General features: G+C 42.5%; 1 protein-coding gene across 8 annotated transcripts in view; it reads right to left on the bottom strand.

Moving 5' to 3' along the window:
* DAAM1 (dishevelled associated activator of morphogenesis 1) overlaps positions 1 to 27,403 on the bottom strand; it is a 161,650-nt gene that overhangs the window by 61,830 nt on the left and 72,417 nt on the right. For all 8 annotated transcript variants that reach the window (XM_001497278.7, XM_001497257.7, XM_023627822.2 and 5 more), the window contains one exon: positions 15,554 to 15,643. In XM_001497278.7, coding sequence (XP_001497328.1) covers positions 15,554 to 15,643 — 90 coding nt within the window. The remainder of the gene's footprint in view (positions 1 to 15,553; positions 15,644 to 27,403) is intronic.

Below are 27,403 nucleotides of genomic sequence, written 5' to 3'. Positions count from 1 at the left end.
TTAAAATTCTATATTGATGAAGGATAATTTTTAAAAAGGTAAAATCACTGTGTGAACTCATGTCAAAGATCTGGCTGAACTCACTGATATATGAGGGAACTCGTAAGAAGTTACAATGCACTCAAAAGAGAATCCAAAGGGCAAAGACATACATAAGCATCTATCTATAAATAGATGCAAAACTGGGCAAGAGGTCAATAATCAACTGCATTAGACACAATTTGCATTTTAATGGACAAGAATTGTGCTTTTTTTTTGCACTGCAGTTTTTTTTTTAAACAATTTTTGGATTTATTAGATAGTTCAAAGATAGTAAAAGGTGGAGATCACTCTGATGAGTGCTACAAACAGAACATTCAGCAAATTTTTTTTTCCTATTTCAATATAACTAGTTTAGTAGAATAAGAGACGCATGACTAGTGCCTCCTGGTTGAAGGGGACACAATCTATAAAGGTGTAACGTGAACACCAGGTTGTATGACTAACCCTTTGCTCCAGGCTCCTTAGACCTAAATTAGCCAAATACTCAGGCTTGCCCAAAGCTCTTGCTCAAGAACTCCTACCCCATCCTGACCACTTCACCTCAGTTCCGCCCGTTTCCGCTGCCTTGTCTAGGCTGTGTGGCATGGTTTCTGTTTGTGCATCCCTGAGTCTCTGACTTGAAACCACTGACACTATTCCACTCTAGCCCCCTTAGGCCCCCCGCTGAACCTGATTCTCTATCCTCTCCAGAAATCTATGGGTCAAATAGTTGGGGTACTTCTAAGACCTCTTGCGCTGCTCATCAAAAAAAGGGGTGAGTTCAGTAAGTTTAGACCCATTCCCCACCTGTGTACCCCCAGCCAGAAAGAAAGCTATGCTTGGCAACTGTTCCCTAACAGTTTGGGCTGGAGCCTGACGCCACATAAGAGGAACACAGAGCCTAACTTGGGAGCAGCATTAACAATATGCTGCTGAACTGACGGCTTCTCAAGGGCAGGATTGGAACAGGGTCCCTCTGCCCATCATGTTCAAGATTCGCACTGAACCTAAAAAGTCATTTCCTTTCCTTCTCATTCATTTACTCATTCAACAAATATTTGTTGAGTTGTTAATGGCCTAGGCACTGTTCTAGGTGTTCAAATACATAAATAAAAGAACAAAGCTCTCTAACTTCCTTGTTAGTCATCCATGAATTGAGACACATGAGAATATGTTTCCAAACTTTAGTGTTGAGAGCTTCTTAGATCACAAACTTATTTTGACAACAGGTTCTCAGTCTTTCCAAGTATAGGCACAAAGAACTGTACCCATTTATAGATTCCACTCCCTTTTCTCATCATGATAAAAAGAAATAGTCAAGTATTATTAACTCTCCTGCGTTTTTACTAAACTCCAATCTTTATCAACTAACTTCTTTACCTAACTAACTTTAACAACTTTATCTTCTAATTTCAAAATAAAAATCAAGCATAAGCATTCCTAAGCTCCACTGGGAAAACTGCTTTGAAACATTTCCTCGATAGCACAAAATGTTACCTTAATAATTTTTATGTCACAAACTTATTTACACTAGTAAAAGTCATCAAAAATTTCTGAATGACCAGAAATGAAACATAGTACATCAAAAATCAGGCTTGTGCTACTCCTCAGCCAGCTATCATTTCTGTTGCTCTCCCCAAAATCAGATACCCTAGAAAATCAAGAAAAGAGGGCCACCTTAAACAGTTAAGGCTCTCTATGGGATCAGCAGCAATGAAACAAAAAGAAGAGTGACAACAGCGTTCCAAGAGTAAAGAAACCAAGTGCATTTCTGAAACAGCACAGGGGCCCAGTCTGTTCCAACACCCTCTTCTTCCCTGAAAAAGCCTTGGCTGACTTTACAGAATTGAAATCTTACAAGTCATATGCTACAGGATCCTGGGGGAAAATGCATTTCATTTGCTGATATATCTAAGAAAATAGCCACAATCCTTACCTAGAACTAAAAGGCGAGACTTGCCAGTCCACTTCCCAAACTATGAGACATTTATTTTATTTATTTTAACAAGTCATTTCTCTGGCAAAGCACTTCACAGCACGGAATATGACTAAAAATCTCAATCAGTGTAACTCCCACATCTGAAGCCAATTTTAGATGACAATCCCCCCTCATTTTCATGGCAAAGAAAAAGAAACATACTCCAATTATTATTTTCAGGAACGATATAAACTCACATTCTCCTGTTGCCTATGACACAAAGGTGTACAATGACATAAAACAAATTACTTCTATGTAGCTTGTTACCAGTCAAGTCTTTGACCCACATGTCACCATGGAATGCTACAGACCCAGGTACAATTTAGTCCAGCTGGTTGGTAAATTAACATGTTTGGATACACATCACTAAACCCTTATGCAGTGTGGAAATCCAATCAGTGGTGTCAATGGCCTTTGTTGCCTCACATCTTGCTACCAGACTTGCTGCTACCAGACCCGCCTTTCAGAATGTCGTAAAGCAGGTTTTGATGTTCTGTAACCTGCTCTTGGGAAAACAATCAAAGTGTGTTTATGATTTGCAATATAATGCTTAACACGAGGCTATAAAGAAAGGACTTTTGAAAATAGTAATTAAACTAGGGAGAGAATCAGGGGAAACAGTGAGCCCATAAAGGCATATTCCTTTCAGGGAAGCATTCTCAGGATGACTGTGAAAAGTGCTATGACAGGGTTAAATGTCCCCTAGAAGGAAAGTCCTAACTGTATTTCCAATGTTGAGCCATCATTGAATTAATGACAGCATTTTTGGCAAAAGAAATACAAAAGAAAAGCACCAGTTGGAAAATGTCACTATATCAGAAATGTCTAAATGTGAGGACGTGGGGAAGTTCATCTTAGAAACTGAGAAAACAAAAAATGCTCTTCCTTATATGTGGGGACAGATAAAAGGATACCATCTTAAGACTGCTCAGTCAAATGTTGCTCTGTACCGCACTGAGAATGTAGGACACTGTAAGTTAAAGTTGGTATTCTTCAGCAGACTTTCTACTATAAGCCATTTCTAGTTCCACAAATGACTTAGGTTCCTGGAGTGTAAGAAATTTGGAGAACCCAAAATTAGAATTAGTGGTACATTCTGACACTGGAAACTCAAAGCTGCTTCCTACTTCCCAAGGGGGAGAAGCTCTGAAATGCACCAAGAATAACATGGATTTAATAGTATTAGGCATGCTAGAGCTATTAGTGAAAAGAATAAAATAAATATATATAGGAAAAACTCAGGAGAAGAGGTTTTCGTTTTTCTTTGATCTCTCTTCCAAAGTGGATACTTCCTTCCACTGAGGTCTTTCATGAACCTGTCTCCTGGAGATAAAGTCAGGCAGGCTTGAGGCATTCTTTCTATGAAAGCAGGTGCCATAGCACTTAGAGTGTCTGCAGAGAACCAGGGAGAGACCCAAGGGACAAGAAGCATGGAATGTGATACTTCCATACAACCATAATCTAGGAGCAAGAGGAGCCCTCAAGGGCAAGAATGGCAAATACTTGCTACATATGCCACATTCTCCCATCATGTTTCACGGCAGACATTGTTAATCAATCACCACACTATTCTTACTGAGACCATTCGTAACCTCTGAACGCTTTTCTCAAAGCGCTACAGGCTTTAACCCCAAATTGTTCAGAATTAGTAATCAAGGTAATCCTTTTTGTCAGTTCTGCTTGAGGTTATTCATAGTGCACTCAGTTAACCAGGGAAGGAAGCCACAGCCCTACGGAATACTGAAACAAAAGATGTGCATTGGTCTGGAGTGTCTCCTGTGCTCCATGTCCCTCAGGGTTCCATTGGGCTGGTGATAATCAGAAAGGGCAGCTATCTTGGATGTGAGATATAGATATCCCTTTCCTTCAGAGATACAGCCATCGCTGACCACTCACTCAATATGCAATTCTACACCTGCAGATAGCAGGATTTTGGAAGTGAAATGGAGCTGTGCCTATGTGTTTCAATGCACACAAGCAAGGGGCTCAAAGGGCCTCACAGTCACATTTAGAACGCTGGTTCCACAACAGCACTGTTGACAAGTACTCCGTGGCAAAGACTGAGAGCTCCAAGACAGTCATGTACTCCTAACTCTGCAACTAACACATGATGGAATTTGTCCTGTACCCAAGCTGTCAGAAGGGAACTGTCGAAAGGAACCTGCTTAAGAATTAAGATTTGGAAGCCAAGGGTAGTTGCTTCATGGTGGCTGAGAAATGCCGTCCTCCCAGGGCTTCCATTGAAACCCAAAGCTCCAAGTCTCTTCCAATGACTGGAGCCGAGGCAGGAGTGTTCTCGCCACAGTGCAGTACCACTGCAGGCATGAGCGGCAAGCACAGAGTGAAAGCTGTGGGAGCTGATTCTCTAGTCCCCATTCCAGGACGGAAAATAGAGATCAACAGGACACACAGCCCCCATGTTCCCCATGAAGCCATACTAATTGGTTTGTCCAACTAAGATATCTTACTTTTCTCAGCTGTATACTGCTCACTTATTTTTATTGTTGCTTGAATGATTCTAAGTGAACGCAAACACAGGGTCACTCTCCCACCCTCTTCCAGCTGGGTATTCCCTAAACACAGGGAAAGCAAGGCCTTGGATAAACAGTGTCACTCGTTGAAGAAACGCCACAATGAGGAAGCACAAAAGTGAGATGGTATCCCCAAAGCAGATACACATTCACTGTTTTCACAATGCTGTAAAGAGCAAAGCAGAGTAAAGTATTAGAGACCAAAGAATCAATGATCCCCAAATCCATGAATTGACTCGTACAGAGAAACTAGCTCCGAATTTTGGCACGAGAGATAACAGACGGCAAGTTACACATATCAACTTCTTAACATCCGAAGGAATCAAGGAGCACAGGAAAGGGGAAACGCTTTCATAATTTTTATAAAGAGATGCTCAGGATAAAGACACTCTGGTTAGAGAAGGAGAAAGACACCAACTGTGTGATTTCCAGCCACTGCCAATCTGCCTATTTGTATAGATGCGCTGATTCTGCACCTGCGCCGGAGTGACCCATCAGGGACATGGCGAACGTCTCAGAGGAACTTCCTGCATTTGGTGACGGCACGTATCCAGTCAAGAGCTTGCTAAGGATGGAAATGCGATCTGCGTGCGTCTGGGACTGAGAGTAAAGAGGTCCAGAGGAGAGGAAGGGTGAACCACACAGAGAGCAGCTTCCTTTGCAGTCAAAACAAAGAAACACAATGCTGAGTGAACTGTCCATTTTTATATACTCTAACATTTTGTACTTTTGTATGCCTTTATGGGTATTTGTATGGAATGCTTTCATTTTCTAAACTTTAGGTTTTTCTTTTTTAAATGAGCACTTTCTATTGAAGTAATTTTTACTTCAATTGATTTGCTAAGACATGTGGGAGAAAATCGAAGAACTTTAATGACAGTTTCTTGTATCTGAAACATCCAGACTTATGTAAAATGTTTGATCAGGGCAACGAGATACTAGTTCCCTCCCCTCAGACAGTACCAGCTCCTCAGATGAGTGGCAACTAAAGCACTGCGGGTATAAACTGTTACAATCACTTGGAGAGCAACTAAGGGTGAAAATATTCATACCAAACAACTCAGTGATTACATGTCTAGGTGTCTATCCTCAGGAATTCTTGAATACATGCACAAGATGTTCATTGCAAAATTTTTTTAAATAATGAAAAATTGGAAATAAGCATTATCCAAAGGAAGAGAAAAATAAACGGTGGCATGTTCATATAATGGAATATTATACCACAGTTAAAACGAAGAAATGCCACCCATTGTTTATGAATATATTCATGCAAAGTAAGGTTATAAATACATGAGCAAGGAAAAACCCACATCCCACCTTCAGAATAGAGGTCAACTTTGGGCTTCAACTGTATTTATAAAATTTTATTTCTTTTTTTAAAAATCCCAGAGGAATATGGTAAGATGTTATCATTCGTTAAACATGGGCTTTATTACATTCTGTACTTTTTTGTATATTTAAAAATTTCACAACAACAACAAAAATAATCAACCAGGAAATAACAGTTTATCTCATGACTTTAGGGGAAAGTTATCAGAGGTTTGTTAGTTTTCTATTTTTAGAAATTTTAGAGAATCCAACTTACCAGAACCCAGAATGCTCTAGCAATGAGGTTTAAGACTTCTAACAATAATGGTATCCGCAACCATGCTGAAACATTATATCTCCTCAACACTGAAGTTTTATTTTGTTAGCTTAACTTCCTAAGTCACACAATTAGAATGCACAATTGAATTATAATGCTGCAACTCTGAACAAATTTTGCTGCTGAATAGCACTTGTAAATCTGGCTCACTTCGACCTAGTAAGTTACTTATTTGTGAAAACTGACTTGTTTAATGGAACCTCTTGGTGTTGTGTCCTATAAAGGGTTTTTCCCCCCACTGCAAACAAGAGTAGTAGCAATGTTTTCATCTAAAAATATTCTTTAGTCCTCTTATTTCAAAAACTGAAGATATTTATCAATCACTTGCCTTTTCCAGGCAGCAAAGTAGAAATTTTAATTTTAGTTGAAAACTAGCTTGACCCACACATGCCCACTTCCCAGAGTTGAGTAGGTGTTCACTAGGCAAGCCCAGTGAAGTGAGCATCTCCATGGGCCATACCTGGCCTGCAGGGACTAATGCACTCGGTGGGCATGTGGACGAGAGGAAGACAGAGTGGAGTGGAATTTGAGTTTCCCTGGGCCTCAGTCTCCCCAAACATAAATTAAGGATGCTCCTGATTTCAGATTCAGGGCTCCACCCAGAAACGAATGGAGTGCACATTGATCACCATTGCCCTACCATTTTTGACATAAATGGGGCCTCCTTTTACCAATTTCTGGTGCTAACAGTACAGACTTTCTTGGTCTCTTCCCTTATCTACAATATATCCTCCTACCTTACCATCTCCGCTTCTGAAATGTCCTGTGGTTTAACTAAGGGAGAGCTGCTTTTGAAATTCTCGCTACTGTTCTGAGAAAACCAGGCATCAGTAGTTAAGAACACAGAGATGAATCCCAAGCTAGGATGAGTGTGAACAAGCAGAAACTCAGTCCACACTACTGTTTTGATCATACTTGCCATCACTGACATTGATGGTGACAACAGTTAACATTACCATGCCCCCCAGCTCTCTGATAACTACGAAATCATATTATCTTACTTTTCACAACAGCCCTATGAAGTTGATCCCACTGGACAGAGGAGGAGAGAGAAATTAGAGGGGTTAAGAAATACGCCCCAGGTGGTACAACTCATAGGTGGTATCCTGCCTTCTCAGGTTACCTTCTGGATGGCCTTTAACTATGCAATGTATTTCTCACAGCTATTAGTTGGCTTCTATTTATCTTAGAAAAAAGAGTGTCACAAACACAAAACACTATAGTTTGGAACAAATATGAGGGACAAATGTAATTCAGGAAACTTGCAGGCAGAGCCCTCAATTGAAAGGCTTTTGGAGATAATCCACCCCAAGGGAGGTCCTTTCACTGGCAGTATCTCAAGCCTGAAACAGAGGATTCTACAGAACCAGAACGCAACACTCCAACAGAATACCTTGCCAGAAGTTGTCCACAATATTTTAGATTCTTCACTTCTCCAAGCACCAAAGAAGACAGGTATGTTTGGGTTCATCCTATGGGCCAGTGTGCTTACTGCTTCTTCGTTAATGAAGCTGGGCACCTAGCGGGCGTCAACATTTATGAAAACAGGAACTGTGAGCTCAGGACCATTCCAGACACTACAAGGCAGGGGTGGTAGTAGACACAGCTGGAATGACAGAATTGATAACACTAGGAGGAAAAAATATGCAAAGCTGGTATCACTGAACAAAGAGATTCCAGGGAGAGGAGGCAAATGACTACTCGTGAGCCAACCGCTCTTTATTAGAATACAACTTCAGTTCAAGAGCTGCCAGAGGCAGAGAGTCTGTGAATTTTGGACTCCAAATCTAAAATTTGGTGTTCTTTTTGATAGCACTGGCTTTTGTAATAAAAAGAAAAAGAAAATGGGTCACTAGCTTTGACAGTACACTACTTGGGGGGAAGAAGGGTAATGAGAAACAAGCCTTCAGCAGGTTTCTGGGCAGAAAACTGAGGAAATCTCATCAGGGCCGAGGTCGTTGTGTTTTCAGCCACTGCCTAAACTGATAAATGGTACTGAGAAACTCTGGGTGCTTTACAGATTCATCTTTGTTTTAATTCCCCCAGGGAAGAGTCAAAAAAAAAGAGAGAGAGGGTGAAAAGGGTCCCTGAACTAGACAAAGAAAAAATGCCAGGGTTGTCTTGGCAACATGAGTACTGGTTGCATTTTAAATAATATTTTTCCCCCTAATTTCAATAGAAATATGTGGTTGCTTTGTAACGTTCAAGCTGGCTAGGCTGAACAACATCCTTTTTTGCAGGTTTCCAGGTAGGGTGAGCCACAAGAGAGACTCTCCTGGGAGACGTGGAGGGAGGAAGTGAAGCGGCAGCCAGGTGTGCCTCTGCTCCACCTTCCCCTGATCCTCCTTCAGCTTCTCCCGGGCCAGGTGTGTGTGTGTGTTGAGCTGCATGACCGACGGCTCAGGCTTCTGCAGGACACCGACATCAGATCAGAGGCAGCGAGAACTGACGCACGCTTCAGTCTGTCCCTGCGGCCTCCAGCTCTCCTTGCTCTCTCTCAGTTCATATCCACCTTCCCTCCCAATTCCTGGCTCCATGGACATGAAGCTCCAGCAGCAGATGTAAAGACCAGAGCTGTAAAGAGAGAGCCTAGCCAGCTTCCCCGATTATGTGAGAGACAATCTCTGTGCTCTGTGTGTGTGTCCCGCCAATAGTCCTGCTTCTCTGACTGAAAGCTGACTGATACAAAATATATTGTATGCATTTTTTTAAAAAGCGCAATTTTATTTTGACAACCAGGAAAAATATTCCAAGGTAGGAGGGATAACAATGAACTATGGAAAATTTAGGAAATATTTATATAAAGAGAAAAGTAAATCACCCACAATCCCACCAAACAACTGTTTCTGTCTGCCTACCTTTATATACACTTTATTGCAAACTTTTCATCAAAACTGATTACAGTTTTATATCTTTTTTTAAACTATATCATTACATGCTGAGCAGTCTCCTATGTCATTAAAATTTCTTTAAAAACAGGGCTTTTCAATGGCTGCAAGATACTCTGTTACGTTATGGTTGTGTACCATATTATAACCATCCTCCTTTAAGCTGTTTACAATCATTGGCTTTCAGAGACAATATTGCAAAAACACCCTCATGCAGAGTTCTTTGCCTGCATCTCTGATCACTTCCTTGGAATCAACTCCTAGAAGAGGAATGTTTCAGTCTCTGGACACATATTATCAAATGGTTTTGGTCACCATCTTCAGTCAATCAGCATCTCATACTTAGGCCAATGTTAGAAATCTTTACCAACCAATATAGCGCAGGCATCAATGATCAGGACCAATGCTGCAATGTGGGAGCAGCCTCCTGGAGTCCCCCGCTGTGCTGTGCCGGGAGCTGACCCTTGAGTGCCTGAATCATGGGGGAAGACTGGCGGGCCCTTGGGGGAAGGGTCAGGCTGTCAGGGCGGTTTTTATTGGGAGGATGGAGGCAGCTGCTCTTTACCAACTGGAAGTTGGCAATGTTTTGACAGATACTACAGTTTCACTGGGGAATACCCAGTGAACATCAGCCTGTGCTGGAGTTGCCACCTGACTTCCTCTTCTCCCGACTGAACAAACCTCAGTTATTGCAGTCTTCCCCCCAGTGTCTTCACTTTTCAAAAGTTTAAGCCTCTTTATAGATTTCCTAACAAGCCCTATAAATTGTTTAGTAAAGATCAGATTAGGCCAACAGTCTGAACTTGACCTTTTAAGCAGTGGCAAAAGGGACACAGAACAAAGTGCAAATCCAGAGGGAAAGTGTACAGTGCATGTGAACACAGCTCAGCTGTTGAGAAAGGAGCCAGTTTCTAGAAGACGAGATGAAAGCATGACAACACCAGCTCTCCCACTGGTATAACCACTGGATGGGTCAGCACAGGGAAGGAACCGTCATCTCAGTCACGCAAACTCCCCCAGAGCACGGGGGCTCCTTCCTCTGTGCTCCAGAGCCTGTCTGCTTACCCTATCATGAAGCTTATGACAAGATAGGGCAATTATTTGACTTCATCTGCTTCTGCTACCAGGACCATCCACTCCAGTAAGTTTGACTTACTCATTTAATCATCCTCAAAATATAGGCAAAAGTCCACCCCAGAGAAGGTACTCAGCATGTCAGGTGAGACACACCAACATTCCCTTCACCAGTCGCATTGCTTCATTGAGTGAAGCACCAGATACTCAAAGCTTATTGTTTCTCACTGTTTCAGTCTGGTACACAAATCCTCATCTCCCATACCCAGGGAATATGCAGACATAGCAGGGCGTTTTAGAGCCTGCAGCGCCCGGAGACACCCGCTGTCCTCCAGCTACCGTGCTGCCCTCATCTATTCTTTAGAGAAGCAGAATGAAAGGACCGCCAATCCTATTTCTAATCATTACAGCTTCTGCCACTTGTTTAACCCCGTGGCACTTAGAGGCACAAATGATGACTGGAATCCATTATCGGGGTGAAATCTCAATGGCAGGAGACCAGACCGGGTACTTCTAAAGAAGTCTAGAAACTCAGATGCTGAAATCCAGTTCCACTGGCTCCCTCTCTCAAATCTTGACATCTAGCAAAGTGGGCCCCTGAAAACCCAAAGCTCACTCTACTGCACATTGAAACAACTACAGTAAAGAAAGAAGAGGACGTCTGACTTCTCTTCCCTCTCAGCTCCGCCAGGTCGAGTGTCCACCCGTTGCTTCTCCTGTCAGTCTACCCATAGCAGCTTCTCAGTAGGACACTGGGAACAACTAGAGGACTAACCTGTAGCCTCACCTCCTCGTTTTCCAGCTGCTTTGTTTGAGAACTGTGTAGAAAACTGATGGTTCCTTTTGTCTTTAATGCCACTACGTTAGCATATGTTCCTTTAAATCCCTGTTTTCATCAAACCACTCCCTCCCTGCACTCCAAACACAGGGGGCCTCCACTCTCAGGGAAGGGAAAGAACAGCATGCTGACGACCAGACACAACGCAGTTTTAATCTTTGTGTGTGTGGTGAAAGGAGGATTCCTTTTGTGGAGAGCGGTGGCGGAGTGATCCAATTAGGATACACAAACCAAAGAAAGGGACTGAATGAAAAGTATCAGCTGAATTTTCAGCCACTTTTCCTAGATGTCTCCAAAGGTGCCCGGCACTGGATCAGGACTCTGCACAAGCCACGACAGCTGCAGCCAGCTAGGCAAGATGCTTGAATGATTTAATTCAGCTAGAGTTAAACACAACTCAGCAACAGAGTAAAATTCACCTTTCCCAAAGTAGACCTCAAAAGATACAGAAAAGTAAATTGAAGAATCCAGAGCCATGGACGTAAGCCTTGGCTTCAGAGATCAGAAATGGAAGCAGGGAAACTTAGGCGCAGTGGTCAAATCCTGATCTTTGCCTCCAACATCTGACGGCACTACAGCCAACAGTGTCAGCCCCATTCACTCACTGCGTGAACTCTGAAGCTCAGGGAGAAGGAAACAGTATTCTCTGGGTACTTATATGGACGGGTTAAGTGCTACAACCAGCACAATTGCTCCGATGAAGAACTGCAATTGAGGAAGGCTTCTGCCCGTGCCGCTAAGATGGCTGTCGCCACAATACAGCCTTTACACCGCTTCATTTTCTCCTCTCTGAAGACCAGCTCCTTACTTTTCCCAGGGTTTAAAAATCATGTTAACAATAAGCAAATACAGCATGGCCAGATGCCTTTCGTGGTCAGATGGTTCATTGTTTAAAAAGCTTCAGTTTAAAATCCAAAAGATTGTTAACAGATGCAGTTTCTGGCTGGGGACTGGGAAAAACCTCACTTAAACAAAAGAGTATGTTGTGATTGGAACTAAAAAGGGAATTACCTTTAAAGATAAGAAGCACAAACATTTCCTATTTGAAAATACCCCCAGCCCCACCAACAAAACCTTTCTGTGGACCTTTCATGAAAGTCGAAAAATTTGACAGTGGATTGCTGCATACATGAAACCATGGCTGACCAACCAGTCTGGTCATTTTTACAGATTTGTCTGGACTTCCAGCATGGCCACAACATCCATCTCTTCTCTCCCTCAGATTACTCAATTAGGCAAAATTCCAATTAATTTCTTTCCATTTCTTTGAGTCCAGAAACACTTTTGCTGCTTTCATTTTGGCTCTGGAAATGAGTTTTCAACCAGAGACTTAGATAGAGAAGTTTGAGAAATGAACGCAGAGCTTGATAAGCAGACAGCCACTGCTGGCATTCAAAGTCACCGCTGGATGGAAAGAGCCACTTGGCTGAGAAAGGCCTGGCTCTGTCTTGAGTTCCCAGTCTCATTTGCCTCCACGACTGCTGTGCGCTTTTCCACAGAAAGCCTGCTTGTCACCAACTCCTGCATCTGCTTCTGTGGGCTGTGCGGGCCCTTACGCTGCGGCTTCACTATGTGGGAGAATGCTGTAGTGTCCTGGGTTCTAATCTTGAAAAAAGGAAAATCTGAAGGAGCCATGGGTGTGTAGGTTTCCCTCGGGCTGAGAAATGCATATGGTTTGGCTTGCTGGTGACAAGTCTGATTTGAAAAGGCTACACAAGATAGGGTTCAAGGAAAATAATCTGCTCTTAGTATTAAGGATGGCCACCACGGGCTCCATTCTGAGAATGGGCAACCTGTTCCTTAGGAGATCACATTCTCTGAAGAGAAGTAAACAGCATGCTCCTTTCCTGTTTAGGTTTTTGTGTTCTCTTACTTATTGTATTATTTCCCAATTCATTACAGTGCCCAAAAAGGTCAGTTTCAGACCAAAGGCATAGTATGGTTTTAACAGTCTGAGAAGCTCTAATCAGACAACCTTTAGTCAAGCAATGCTACCATTCACTTTAAAATGAGGCAGATCGATAAGCCCAGGGGATTCTCCAAAGAGCTAAAATGGTTTTCCCACTCAGCCACGCCACTGCTAAGTCACATAAGGAATCCCAGCTGCTGGAGTGAAGCAGAACTGCATTGCCACAGATCTGTGCGATCTGGCCAGGTACTAGCAGGAAGGGCCCATCCATCCAGAAATGGGATTCTGAGGCCAGTGGCCATATCTGTATCCATCCTCCCACAAAGAGCCAACCCCACCACGTGCACAGGAGACAAGGTTTGCAAGGGGATTTGATAGGCCTGGAAATTGAAAAACGAGCAGCAGCTGCGAGCCCGAGGTCACTGCTATCCTCCAGGGTTTGCCTTTTCTAATCTAAGGGGCAGTAGTTTCCATGATTAACTTTCAATTGCTGTCAAGGGTGTAATAAAATCTGGGAAAGAAGAAACTTTCCCCTCGGTAAGCTGCTCCCATTTTCCTGCCCTTTCCTTTCCTCCACTGCATATTCCCAATCCCACTTCACATTGTTTCCTAATTTTGAGAAAAAAATGTGCACTTGGATGAGCCAAAATAGACAATTTCCTCTGTGTGCACGGGCACTTGAGGACTTTTCTTTCTCAGCTCTGGGGCCCAGGTCTTTAAGACGGCTGCAGGAAAAGTTCCCTCGTTTTCAAAGACCATATAATACCAGCACTTTCAGAACTGGACACGTTTTAGCTTCATTTTAAAATTCTTTCCCAGAGTATTTTATCTGTTTCCTGAGCCAGGACAATCAGTTCAACAAAAGAGAGGTTTTCCAGTTAAGATGTGTACAAAGAGAAAGAGGAGAAGAGGACATATTCATTCTCAGACACTTCCTACTGGGTACTACTGGGTTAGCAACACTTAAGACTCCAACTTGGTCTGATCTGATAGCAATCGGCTTGGAAATCACACTCAGAGGTTACAGCTAGACACGTCTCTCAGCAAAGGCTCCTGGAACCGAACTCCACATATAGTTTCATCAATTATAACTGCTCAGGTGGAAAATTAAATGCACTTTAAATTTTTTGACAGTTCAGTATGACACTAACGTTAACTCAGTGGTTGACTCATCATACATTCATTTCAAAGTACCAGATGCTGGAGTTACAAAGATGAGTGAGACATGGCGCCTCATACCCAGAGGCATAAAGTCTGTTTGGAGAGGGGCCCATGCAGGCTCACCACTGAAGAGATGCTCCACGGAGGGGCCACAGCATTGACACAAGGCAGCATGCCAAGAGACAGCCATGTGGGCAAGTGGGGGCCCCAAATGCATGCTAGTCACCCAAGAAAAGGGTTCCCTGACTGATGCCATGTCTTGAATAGATACTGGATTGCTATAGTTTGTTCCTGTGCTCTGAGGCCAAGAGTGAGTAATCGGAGTGTCCACTGCCTGTCGAAGAGAGATGGTATTTCTCTTAGGTGCCAGCCCTGCCTTTCCCGCTTATCCCGTCTGAATTCAAGTACATAATGGAACAGAAGCAAAGTGGCAAAAGATGGCCATGAACAGGATTGGTTCCAAAAATGGGATGGGAACAGTCTAAGAACTTGCCACAGGGTTTAAAAGATGGAGCGTGAACTGTATTGCAGGAGATACAGTCCACGGGGTGACACCTAGTGCTGCGGGTGCTAGGAACAGAGCCTCGGTGTTTCTGCTGCTCCTGATGTCCACTCTCTCCTATCCGAAGGTAACAGAACCCCCAGCTTTTAAGTGGGGGTGGCCGCGCAGAATAAAGACTGCATTCCTTGCAGCAAGGTGTGGCCGTGTAGCTAACAGTGGGATGTGAGGGGAAGTCAGGTGTATAACTTCCAGACATGTCCCTAACAGTGGAGGGGGGGAGCACATTCGTGCCTTCTTTCCCTATCCTGCATCCTTAGTTTGGAATGTGAAATGGCTGGAGAACCACCTCGGATCACAAGGACAGGACCGCACCTTAGACATGGTGAAACGGAAAGTTGTTAGATGGTGGTCACAGAGGACTGTGACCTCACAACACTAATCCTAACCTACCTATATACAAACTCTTAAGAGCAGAAAAAAAACTTTGATCTTCATGTGGGCCAGCGTTACTTTGGGGCTCAGCTGCACAGGACTATAGGGCTGCGGAGCGTCCAATGAAGTGCTGAGAAAAACAACATCAGAGGTCAGCACTTTGCCACACATAGCACCAAGGCCACAAGGGGACACATCCAATCTGGTTCGTAGGTTATAAAGAGCTGCCTGACTTCTGCTGGTGAAATGGGAGGGCAAAGGGAATCAAAAATGATAATTTTCCAGGGGCTGGCCCGGTTGCCTAGTGGTTAAGTTCGTGCACTCTGTTTCTGTGGCCCAAGATTCACAGGTTCAGATCCCAGGTGTGGACCTACACGCCACTCATCAAGCCATGCTGTGGAGGCATCCCACATATAAAACAGAGGAAGATGGGCACGGATATTAGCTCAGGGACAATCCTCCTCAAGCAAAAAGAGGAAGATTGGCAACAGATGTTAGCTCAGGGCCAATCTTCCTCACAAAAAAAAAAAAGAGACAATTTTCCAGTTAACAATAAACATAATGAATATCTTACCTTTTTCTTGCTACAATATATCTGCCATTTTTTCTCAGCTGGAAGCGCAAACATGGCCTCCCTGTGTTTGTCTGTGAGGTCAAGTTCATCCTGAGAAGAAAAATAATAATTAGTATTTCATAGATTAAATGTTATTCCCATAGGGGAAGTTATCAGCATCATCAGGGAGAGACAAAACCACGAGCACGTATTTCAACGAACTGGGGAAAGAGCAAGAAGCGAACTTAAGGTGCATGTTACCACCACTCAGAAGGCACAGCCCGGCGAGAAGCAGGCCCTGCACCGAATGAAGCTTCAGGTAGGGGGCGGAGCACGGACAGAGCTATCCTGAGCACGGGGACTGCGGCAGAGGGCCCACTGAGCAGTAAAGGCCATCAGGCCTCTTGAGTTTGGAAGGATTAACTGCATTAGAGACAAGGCTTTGCTGGGGCCACCTCCACAAACACCGAATATCAGCCTGGGCCCTGAAGGCCCTGGACGCGAGGAGAGGAGCGAGGGACAGACCCAAAGGCCGGGATGTGGTAACAGACTCAGTGAGTGTGGGGGACACCGACCAGCTTGGCTGAAGCACTAGGATTGTGCAACGAATCATCACGTTAAAGCTTTGAGAGGCAGGCAGTGACCAGTTTGTGGAAAGTCTTAAATGCCAGACTAAGGTGTTTATTCTCTGGACAAAGGCACCAATGAGGTTCTGAGCAAGGGAGACATCTTCATCACCATGAACTCCACTAAGATTTACTCAGCACTTGATGTGCCAAGCATCATGCATTTTTGCATTTGGTTCTCAAAACAACCCTAAGAGTTCCACTCGTTATTACATCCTCGCTGTAATAATAACTCCTGTTGTAATACAGCTGGGGGAAATTTAGGCGTAAGATTGGGTAACTTGCTCAAGACCACACACCTGGCAAATGATGGGGCTGGGTTTTCAGCCCAGAGCTGTCTGACTGCAGAGCCCAGACTCACCCTCTCAGATCACTGTCTGGAAACATTAATTTACACTGGTACAACTTAGATTGGACACTAAGGGAAGGCAACTTACAAGCATCCATAACTAGTGATTAACAACAATGGGATAACGAATACAAAGTCCTTAGAGAAAAGTCCTTGGCATTTAATACCTCAATCTATGGTCAGTATTATTACTGGTATTGAGTGTTTGGTACACTTTTATCCCTACAGGGAAAGTGATTTAGTTGAGGGTGGCAGATTGGTGGATGTAAGACAGACATATAAAAGATGCTATGAATTAAGGCACAATAAGGTTTAGACCCCTGAGGAGCACAAACGAGCCCCCGTCTGAATACCTTCAGTGTTCATCTGCAATTCTGCCCCTCGTGGACACTGGCTTCGCATCTTAGCCCCCTACCTCCGTTTAGTCAGCAAGTCCTATTATCTCTTCCTTGAGAAGTTCATGATTTTCCTCTTGTTTCATTCCCAATGAAACCACCCAAACTTATGCCTGAACACCCTCTCCCTTGGCTTCTGGCAAGAGCCTCCACACTGTTCCTCTTCACCCTTCCAGCCCTTCCTACGGCACGGCCAGAATGCATTAAGGCAATGATTCTCAAACTTCAGTGTGCACCAGAATCAGCAGGAGGACGCCCTAAACCACGGAGTACCCAGCGTTTAGGATGGAGCAGGTGGGAGAAAGTGCAAGAATTTGCATTTCTAGGAAGTTTCCAAGTGTTGCTGATACTGCTGGTCCAGGGACCAAGCTTTAAAACCTTTGCCTTAAAAATAGAACACCTGTGCTGTTTTGCGCTCCCAGTTCAAAAAGCTTCATTAGTTCCACATTGCCTACAAAATTAACTATAAGTTCCTCACTCTGCCTTTGAGGTCTTCCATTTATCACCCAGCTGACTTTGCCAGGTGCACTTCTGGTTATCCCCTTATGCCCTATCTTGTTAACACCTACACCTCCAGGGCCTGGCCACTCAGGGCCTGATACATGCTAGCTTCCCAGGGAAGTTCTTAATCCCATAAGCCCCTGCTTCCTCACCTCAAATCATGGGCATATCATTCCTCTTGCAGGGCTGCTGTGAAGATTAGTGACATCAAGTAAGCATGCAGTAATGCCTGGCACAGGGAAGGCAACTGTACTGTTGTCATTTCTCTCATTATTTAAACACAAATCAGGTGCTATTTTCTTTTAAGAAAAAGGTAAACAGTTAAGTCACTAAAACATACACCCATACACCCACACACTATTACACCCTAATCACATGAAACTAGTTAAGACTTTCAACAATGAACAACCAGGGAAGGAACTAAAGATATTTACAAAAAATTCTATTATGAGGGAACATGCTAAAATTTTGGCATGCAACTATTATACATGTGAAGCAATTATTTTTCTTCCTGTTTTAATTTCCTGTAAGTCACACCTGCTTTCACCTATTGATGAATGGGGAAAATAATGTGACATAAATCACTTCTCAACAATCAGGGTTTTTAGAGGGGAGAGGGGTCAGCTCAGTTATTCAAACAGCTCGATAACATGCTGAATAGTTTGGGGAAAAGGTCTGTGATTTGTGAGAGAGAACGGGGCTATTAATGTTGCATCCTTTAATACATTACAACACTGTGTTTTTGCTAACTGAGCGGAAGTGTTAAGAAATGTGTGAATCCTAAAACCTAGAAATTCACAGCAAAGGGTATGAATATCAACATATTTTGCTGTTAGGGATAGGAAACTTCTGCTTCTGCTGAGACACAGAAATGACCAATTTTGAATTGAGAGAACACAGTTGAAGCAGGCCGTAAGGGCAGATGGGTTCATGCAAGAATAGAATTTCCACAAAATAAAGAAATAAAAAATTGCTATAGGGTCTCTGGATGTAATTTCGGATTACAGTAAGAAAATGGGAGGAATAAATGGATACTGGTAATAGTGACAGTTAAAAATTATTGAGCACTTTCTGTGTGCTTGTTCTAATGTATTGTATGAATTAATTTAGTTTATCTTCACAACAATCCTATAAAGTGGATAATGTTACCCCATTTTCCAGGAAACTGAATCACAGATTAAACAGCTTGCTCAAGGTAATAAAGCTAGTAAATGCTGGAGGAGGAACTTGAGTCTAGGCTGTCTGGTTACAGAGCCCACGTTCAAAGGTGAAAGCGGGACACACCCCTCCGCCGCACTCACCGCCCACGAGGCCCAGGCCTGGCTCCCATGGGGTATGCAACCCTGGACAAGTGACTTAACCTCTGAACTTCCATTTCTTCACCTGGAAAGTGAGAATGATAATATATATCTGATCGCGTTCTCTCAAGGATTCATTCATGCAACCAAAAAATGTTTTTGATGTCTGTTAAATGCCAGGCATTATGTGAGGTGCGGGGTACAGAAAGACATCACAGAGCTCATATTCTCTGGTGGGCAGGAGAAGTCAAGTGAACCTGTATACTGAGGATGGCCACACAGGAAGCCGAGCTCTGGGAGCCCCCTTGGTGTGGGGAAGGGCGGGGGGGGGGGGGGGGGGGGGGGCGGAGGCTTCCGGGGGCAGTGAAGTGAGAGCTGAGAGCTGCATGGGAATTCAATAGGTGAAAAGCACTGCAGCCAGTGAGCAGCAGCTTTGAAGGACAACATGAATTTTGGTCTTTCTCCTAAGAGCAAGCAGAGGTCACCGGCAGATTCTGAGCAAGGAGAGTGACATGGATTAAGTTAGATAATAACTGGGAGTGCCTAGGCACAATGCCCAGAGTGTAACAAGACCCCGACGCCTCCATTCCAAAAGTGCCTCTGCTCTGACTCATTCCATGTTAATAATGTGGCTGAACCAAGCATTCAAGACTCGAGACCATCACAGCCTCAGGGATCAATCAACACTCACTCGCTGTCATACCCATTCCAGGACCACAGCCAGATATTACAAAGACTACAGAGATGAATAACAGACCCTGATGTCACGGAACTTAAATCTAGTTAGGAAGATAAGATGATAGAAGACTTCAACAGTTCCCTTCCAAGATAAAGTCCAAATTCCTCAGCTGGTAGGTAGAGGCCCTTCATGATGTGGCCTTTGCCAACTTGGTCCCTCTCCCCTCCTCTTCCTCCACCAGCAGCCACTTTTTAGCACTTCTGATCACAAGCTGCCCACTTCTGAAACTTTTGCACATGCTGTTCCCTTTTCTCAGAGAGCCCTTCCCACCAGGTCTAAGGATCAATCCTATTCATCTAAGCTTTTACAAGGCATCAACTATTCCCTCCAGGCAGCCTATCCTGACTTTCCTGGAGTGGGCAGCTCCTCTGTGCTCCCTTGTCCTTAGGGCATTTAGCACATTGCTACTGTTATCTCATTGGCATGTCTGACTCCCATTCTGGAGTCCCAGAGTGCAGGAACTAAATTTTTCTATTCACCTTGCATTAATTGCCAAATTAATTTAATTATGTCCCCAAAGCAATATCTGACATAGCTGGATTGCCAAAAAAATAAATGAAAAAATAAGGTGGAGGAAGTTGGAGAAGCAGGGAGGGAGGGGGGAAGGAGGGAAGAAGACAGGGGATTATTGAAGGATATAGTGATGATCAACTCATTTCAAAGATTAAAACCCATTCTTTAAATGTACATAGAGTGAATGTACAGATCCAAGTACACAATGTTGAGTTTGGCAAAGGTATACCCTGAAGGGGCTGTAGCACTTTACTCTTCCGTTAGCAATGTATGGTGGGTCCAATTACTCCACGTTCTCACCAACACTTGGTGCTGTCATTTTAATTTTAGCCATCTCGTTTACATGAAGTGGTATCTCAATGTAGTTTTCATTTGCATTTTCTCGACAACTGATGCTGAATATGCTTTTCCACATTTATTAGCCATTCGTATGTGTCTTTTGTGAAGTATCTACTCAAATCTTTTGCCCATTTTTATTGAGTTGCCTGTTGTCTTATTGAGTTAAAGACTTTTTTACATATTCTGGAAACATGTCCTTTGTCAGATTTATACAGTTGACCCTCTGCATCCACGGATACAGAGAGCCGACTAAGGGAGTGGAGCAACCAAGGACTTTGGTATCCCAAACCAATCCCTCATGGACACCGAGGACAACTGTACCGAGTCTATTTCTCCTAGCCTGTGCCTTGCCTTTTCATTTTGTTGATACGTCTATGTTGATCACAAGGTGTTTTGATTTCGATGAAGTCTAATTTATTAATCTTTCTTCTTTTAGAGTTAGTGCTTTTTGTCTTCTCAAGAAATTTTTGCAACTTGCAGGTCAAAAAAGCATTCTAGGGCCCGGCCCGGTGGCACAGTGGTTAAGTTTGCGCATTCTGCTTCTCGGCAGCCCGGGGTTCGCTGGTTCGGATCCCGGGTGCGGACATGGTACCGCTTGGGAAAAGCCATGCTGTGGTAGGCATCCCACATATAAAGTAGAGGAAGATGGGCATGGATGTTAGCTCTGGGCCAGTCTTCCTCAGCAAAAAGAGGAGGATTGGCAGCAGTTAGCTCAGGGCTACCTTCCTCAAAAAAAAGCATTCTATGCTTTCTTACGGAAGCTGTCTAGTTTCAGTTTTAGCTTTTCTGTTTGAATCTACACTCCCGTCTCAGAGACCCCACTCCTGGTGTCCTTCTCAGTTACAACACGGCTGGACTGCTTGTGTCGTCTCTCCTTTCCAGTACTTGCACTCATTTAGATACACTGCTGGCCAAGGAGGTGAACCGAAGCACAGCTGACGGCAGGAGGAAGAAGAATGGAATACAGACTAATTTGAAAATCCTCTTGACACAATAGTTTCTTCAAGCTCTGACATTACCTCAAAGTAATATCACAGGAAATTTTTCATTTTGATACTTAATTGAAATATTGAAAAAGGCAATCAAGGAAAACAAGGCAATTAGGATTTCTGTATCTCAGATAGCATCTATTTACATGATTTTTTTAGAAAAGAACATCTGTAGAGGCAGAAAGTAGATTGGTGGTCACCCAGGACTCAGGGCAGGACAGGGACTGGCTGCAAATGGACAGGGGGACAGAAATGTTCTAAAACTGGATTGTGGCAATGGTGGCACAACCGTATAAACTCACTAAAACTCACTGAACTATACACTTATACTGGGTGAATTCTACGGCACGTAAATTATATCTCAAAGTTGCTAAAAAAAAAAAAAAAAATCAAGCCTTGTTGTTAGAGCCCCAGGAAAACAAAACATTCAGAGTAGAGAAAATATAGCCTTATGTACACAGTAAGGAAAGAAATTTCTGGTTGAACATTAGATAAACCAAGGAGTCAGTTTAGAAGAGAAACTGGTTGGGAAGAAATGTACAAAGGGGAGGGAAAGGAAAAATGCGGACCCCTTTAGAGTAAGCAGCTCTATCTGGGAAATGTTACAATTTCAGGCACAACTTATGCTTGAAACCAAAGATCTCTTCCATGAAATATCCTTATCCATTGCTTGAAAATTACCTAGATTCTATTAGTATACATTCCATTTAGGCCAAGAGAGGCAATGTTTCTCTCCAGGTCCCTTAACGTTAAATTAAGTGATAGGTTCATATCAGCGCTAAGTCCTTAGGAAACTTTTCTGTGCTGTTTTCTCCTTTTCCCTAGTGGCGGCACCACAGAAGAGTACTGGCTCCTCTCTGAGTTAATCGCCAAGTTTTCCACTAAGATTAACAAACAAATGTAATTAGTCCAACCCCGGGAAGCATCCTGGCTGCTTCTCAAGCACCGTTTTTTTGCAACTGGGCTACATCAGATACCGTTTTGAGGACTGGCAGTTAATGCAAAGATGAACAGAACAAATTTAGTTCCTGCTGTTCATCTTAGACTTGGATGGCCAGCCAGCTCCTTTCATTGGCCCCTAAATTATTTTTTCATATTATTCTTTCTTAGAGTTTTTAAACTTAATTAAAGGAAAATGATTTAGTGAGTAATAAAGGAGAAACATTTGCACCAAGCTCAGGTTTCTCAAAAACTGAAACCAACAAACAAAACCTAAGGCTTTCTCGGAGAAGATATTAATTATATTGTTTACATCTTTATAGAATATATATTTTACATACTTATAATACCCTGGAGAACAGGTAAAATTATATATTTTTGTAAGAAGAAAGGACCTCTGAGAGAAGCCCAGCTGTGGGAACTGAAGTTCTAGGTTTCACCCTAACAAAGCATGTTATTAAGCCCCACTTCTAAAAGATTCTGGACAAAGAATCTCCCCAGCCCTGCACTCCAGAGTAAGCAGGCAGCTAGCTAGCTCTATAAGGAAATCCACATAAAACTGGCACAGTACAAATAAATCTAAGGAAATGGATTGATGTGCTAGATAAAGCAAGGGAAGGAATTCTGAAATAATATACAATAAGGGTCTTGAATGAGTTGAAAAAGCTTTTTCCAGAGATGTGAGCTAAATTGAAATATGGGGTTATTTATAAAACCTCCACAGCAACATTGAAAGCATTTATTTTTTGAAAATCTACCAAATCGACAGATTTCAGTGAGCCAACAAATAAGTTTCTGGCTAACAAAGAAATCTCTAATAGAGGAATTCAGGATTTCTATTTCTAATTAGTTAAGCTAACTCTTTATATACATACTAATATATATTCACATAGAGGTAGGAGGACATGCAATTAATGTAGCGGGGAATGGAGAATTAAAAAATGAGAAGGGGAAATGAAGACAGGTCCCTGGGGTCACCCTGCTAATCAACTCGGGGTGTGTGTGTGTGTGTGTGTGTGTGTGTGTGTGTTTGATTGTTTTGTTTTGGTTTTTGGCTTTTTAATGGTCCTTGACAAGGTAACCATCCACCTCACTCCATGCACGAAGCACACAGAATTTCTAACCATTATTACTCAGACAAGGCTAACCTTTCTCTTTCAAATTATATACTTCAGGTATCTGCCCACAGCAAGCAGGCCCAACTCACCCATCCAGACCCCACCCAGCAAAGGTTTCCCACATGCCCCACAGGCAGCAACCCTCAGGCTCGCCTCACAGACACCCAGCATTAGCAGTGCCTTCTCTGGATTTAACCCTCTCCTCCCACCCCACAACTCAACACTACCAGAAATAAGTCAAACCCGTGGAGGGACAAGTGACCTGGCCTTAAGTCATATGTCACAGTGATAAGTACAACATCACAGAGGAAAAAGCCAGACAAGGCAGGTGGAAGACTGAAGGGTGACACTTTGGCAGCCAAAAACTGACACTTTCATACATGTCTGGACAGAATGTACTATGAGGCTGAGATAACTCGTTAATTTTATGAACAACCATCCCATCCTCAGGAAATGACCATTACATCCAGGACTCACGAACTGACCCTCAATAGCCAATACAGCTCTTAAAATTTAACAATGACCCTGAGAATGGTATTTTATTTTCATAGGGATGGTTTGAAATCTGAAAGTCAGATAAGATTTTTGTTGGTTTTGTCTATTTAGAGGTCCATTCAGTCAATTATTACCTGCTTCTAACCAGTGAGGAAACAACAGAGAGCTTTAAATCCCAAAGGGATGTGTACACACAGAGAACAAACATGAAGGTTTTCAGCTGGTAAGGTTCCTGCCAACATTCTAAGTCAGTACACGAAATACCACAGTATGACTCACCACCACCCGCACAGTAATGCTCTCTGTCTATTAGATGTGTTTTCATTCGATACATAAAAATAAGTGAGAAATCCCACAAGCAAAGCTGACTAAAATAATTTTTGGTTTCTTAGTACCTATGGTTAAATGTTTCATACTATTTCCCTTCCACCCTGTAATAGTAAGCAATGCAAACTATATCCAGTTTGCTAGACAAAGTCGCTGCCAAACCTGTAGGCTTCTTATTTAGCTTCTTTGACTTATTTCAACTAGAAACTCATTAGAGTCACTAACTTTTAGTTAGTCTGCATCCTCAGCAGTTTTCCAGGAATCTAAAATAAATAACTCTGTTCTAAACGTATGTTAAAATCATCTCCCAATTCCTTCCAGCCACTCAAATTTCCAGTTTTTGCATCTATAATCTAGTACAACTCCTGTTGACAAGGCTTAATTGAGAGAATTTCTAAGCAGTGTTTTCCTAATTGAATGGAGGGACTTTGTCTCCTGGGACACAGAACCAGCTGTAAAGTGACAGACAAGAAAGGCACCCTAAAGCCCTGTCGGCAACTGTGAAGCCAAGTTCCACCCACATCCCCCTCGCCCAACGACACAGCGCTGCTCTTGCCAGCCCAGGTCCCCCACACCTGCCCAGCACGCCCTCCAGAGACTTGCTGAGAGCTCACCTGACACTTTTAAGTTTTAATTGGGTCAAAGGATATCTAGCACAATGAGTCTCTTCCAAACTGCAGCTATTTATTTATTTTACCATGTAATATATGGCAGAGAGACTGTTAAGGACAGAAAATATTTTTTAAACATTATCCCCCTCATCCTCTCAATCTGCTACCGTTCATCCCAGCCACTTGGGTGATCCCATAGTAACTGACATCCAAATGAAGGAGATGAGTAAAGAGAATGACAACCGGCGGACAGGGTGCAGGAAGAGTGCAGGGATCAGCCCAAATCTATCACTACTACTTCGAGAACAATTCAAAGTACAAACCGAACTGCTGGGGCATTCAACAGTCATTAATTCATGCACACACGCATGCATGCACTCAAATACTTGCTGAGCATCTCAAGTATCATCCTGCAGTAATTAGCTATTCATCCAGGCCACATGCATTTACTGAGCACTACTCTGGGCCTGGCGCTGCTCTAGGTGCTGGGGATCCTGAGGGTGAAAAAGCCAGATAGGACGCCTGTGTGCCAGTCTGCTCCCGGGGTCGCAAAGGTGCCTATTCATAGTGCATTTCACATAATGAGTGTTCCTTACCGGAGTAAACTCAAACTGTCTGATTGTTTAAAAGATGGCAAAGGACTTACGGATTTTTTCTTCTACATCTAAGAAAAGTCCATCTTTCCTGAAAACAACCCATATATATATATATTCTAAGTGAGCTATCAGCCATTGATTTAGTTTATTTCTTAAATATTACATTGTATATTGAAATAAACAGTTAGCAGCTGTGGGATGTTTCCTGCGGATTCATTTAAAATTGGACACGAGAGAAAAAATTGAAACTTTTTTAGGGATCTGGTTTTCAAAAAAAATAGTAAATACAGTTCTCCATCCATGAGCCAGAAAATCATAACTAGAAGATGTAGCTGGTACTGAGCTCCTATAACATGCATCAAGAAACAGTTTGAAATTCCAGCAGAATTCTGGGAATTGAAGACGGGGGAGGGGAGGGTTCCAAGCACAGTGTGTAAAAATATTCAAGGACGGTTTAGGACTGAAATAAACCATCCACGTATCACATATTTACTTCCCACAGGCCATGTGACATATGTTTTGTGAGAGCAAATTGTGTTCAGATGATTCCCAGGGCATCAATATATATTCTATGTGCAGTTATTGATACAAACTACCAGATTGTCCTAGCCATTACTGAAACACATTTTCGAAATTACACTTGAAAGCTTATCTAAACCACACTACTTATGGAGATCAAATTATTCTCCCAGTCTTTTAAAACCTATATTGGCGTATATGGGGACACAGAGAGAGTTGGCAAGTCAGTATAGTATGTTGACTTTGTGTAATTTACACATGGTAGCCTGAGGATTAAGTTAAATAATCAGATTTTAAATTGGAGCCAAAAGCTAAATAGGAACATGCTACTCAGAGTCTCTTTAGGATTCGTAGTAATGAAAATCATCAAGGCCAAGGGGACTCATAACCAATTTCTCAATAACATTAGTTCAGAGATTGTTTCACAGTATTTATATCTAAAAAAAAAATTTTTTCATGTTTCTTTCCTTTATTTCTCTGCATCCCCCCCAAATCAGTCCCAGGGATCTAAATTAAGAAGCACCCAGAAATAAATGTATTGATTAATAACAAAGTACCTAACATGAAGTCAAAATCTAAATTTAACAGCCTGTAGAAAAGGACATTTAGAATGATCTTGGTGAGATAAAATATAAATTTAAGACTAGAAGGAATAAAACGGTTTTGTGGTTTACCTTAAGCTTTACTGAATTCGTTTAGCGAATCAGAGGACAAGAAGGAAACTTAAGAAGCCGTCTTGACCAACTTACTGTCGCTAAGCTGACAGGACCTCAACCAGTACAAAGAAATGAATGCTGTCCATGGATGACAATCTACTGCCAACACGCTTTGACTCTTAGAAGTAATGCAATATTCCATCCAAAAGTACAACAGATATAAGCAAGCAGAACCACCTACACCATCACCCTGTGTCACACACCACCAGTTGTTCTCCAGGCCAAAATAATTTGTTTATAAAGTTCTGGGTTTGGGATCATTCTTTGTCATATATTGGCAGCAGTTCACATCTACTACATAGGAATTTGAGCACTGATCACATTTAAACCCATATCTACATTCCCACTTCCCTCTGTGATGTATTGCATACTTTCATAGTGTTCTCAACATTTTTCTAAGAACTCATCAAGTTGATTTATCCAAAAATGCCACAGAGTCAGGGGCAGATGTACTCAATATTTTTTTCCTTCTTTGTCAACTAATCATGTCCTTTAGCTAAACAGAATTTTCTCTTTTGACCTTTACAGATGTGTCAAATGAAAAGAAACTTTAACCTCACAGATATAGACAATTTTAATATCAATTCCCTTATTAGATTCTGATTTTTGGCTTCCAGACAACCGAACACTTTGAGACTATTCTAGATATTCCCTTGAAGTCTTTACATAGTCTTACTTCCTCTACTTAATTACTGAGCAATCCTTTACACTCTAATTAAGAAACAATAGATTAAAACTATGACTCCCTACAACCAGTTCTTTTTTTCAATCAGATTAAAATGTTCTTGCTACCCAATTTTT

The sequence above is a fragment of the Equus caballus genome, chromosome 24 (genome assembly GCF_041296265.1).
Source record: "Equus caballus isolate H_3958 breed thoroughbred chromosome 24, TB-T2T, whole genome shotgun sequence".
NCBI lineage: Eukaryota > Metazoa > Chordata > Mammalia > Perissodactyla > Equidae > Equus > Equus caballus.
Note: the sequence above shows the minus strand (reverse complement) of the source record. Positions and strands in the feature narration are given on the sequence as shown.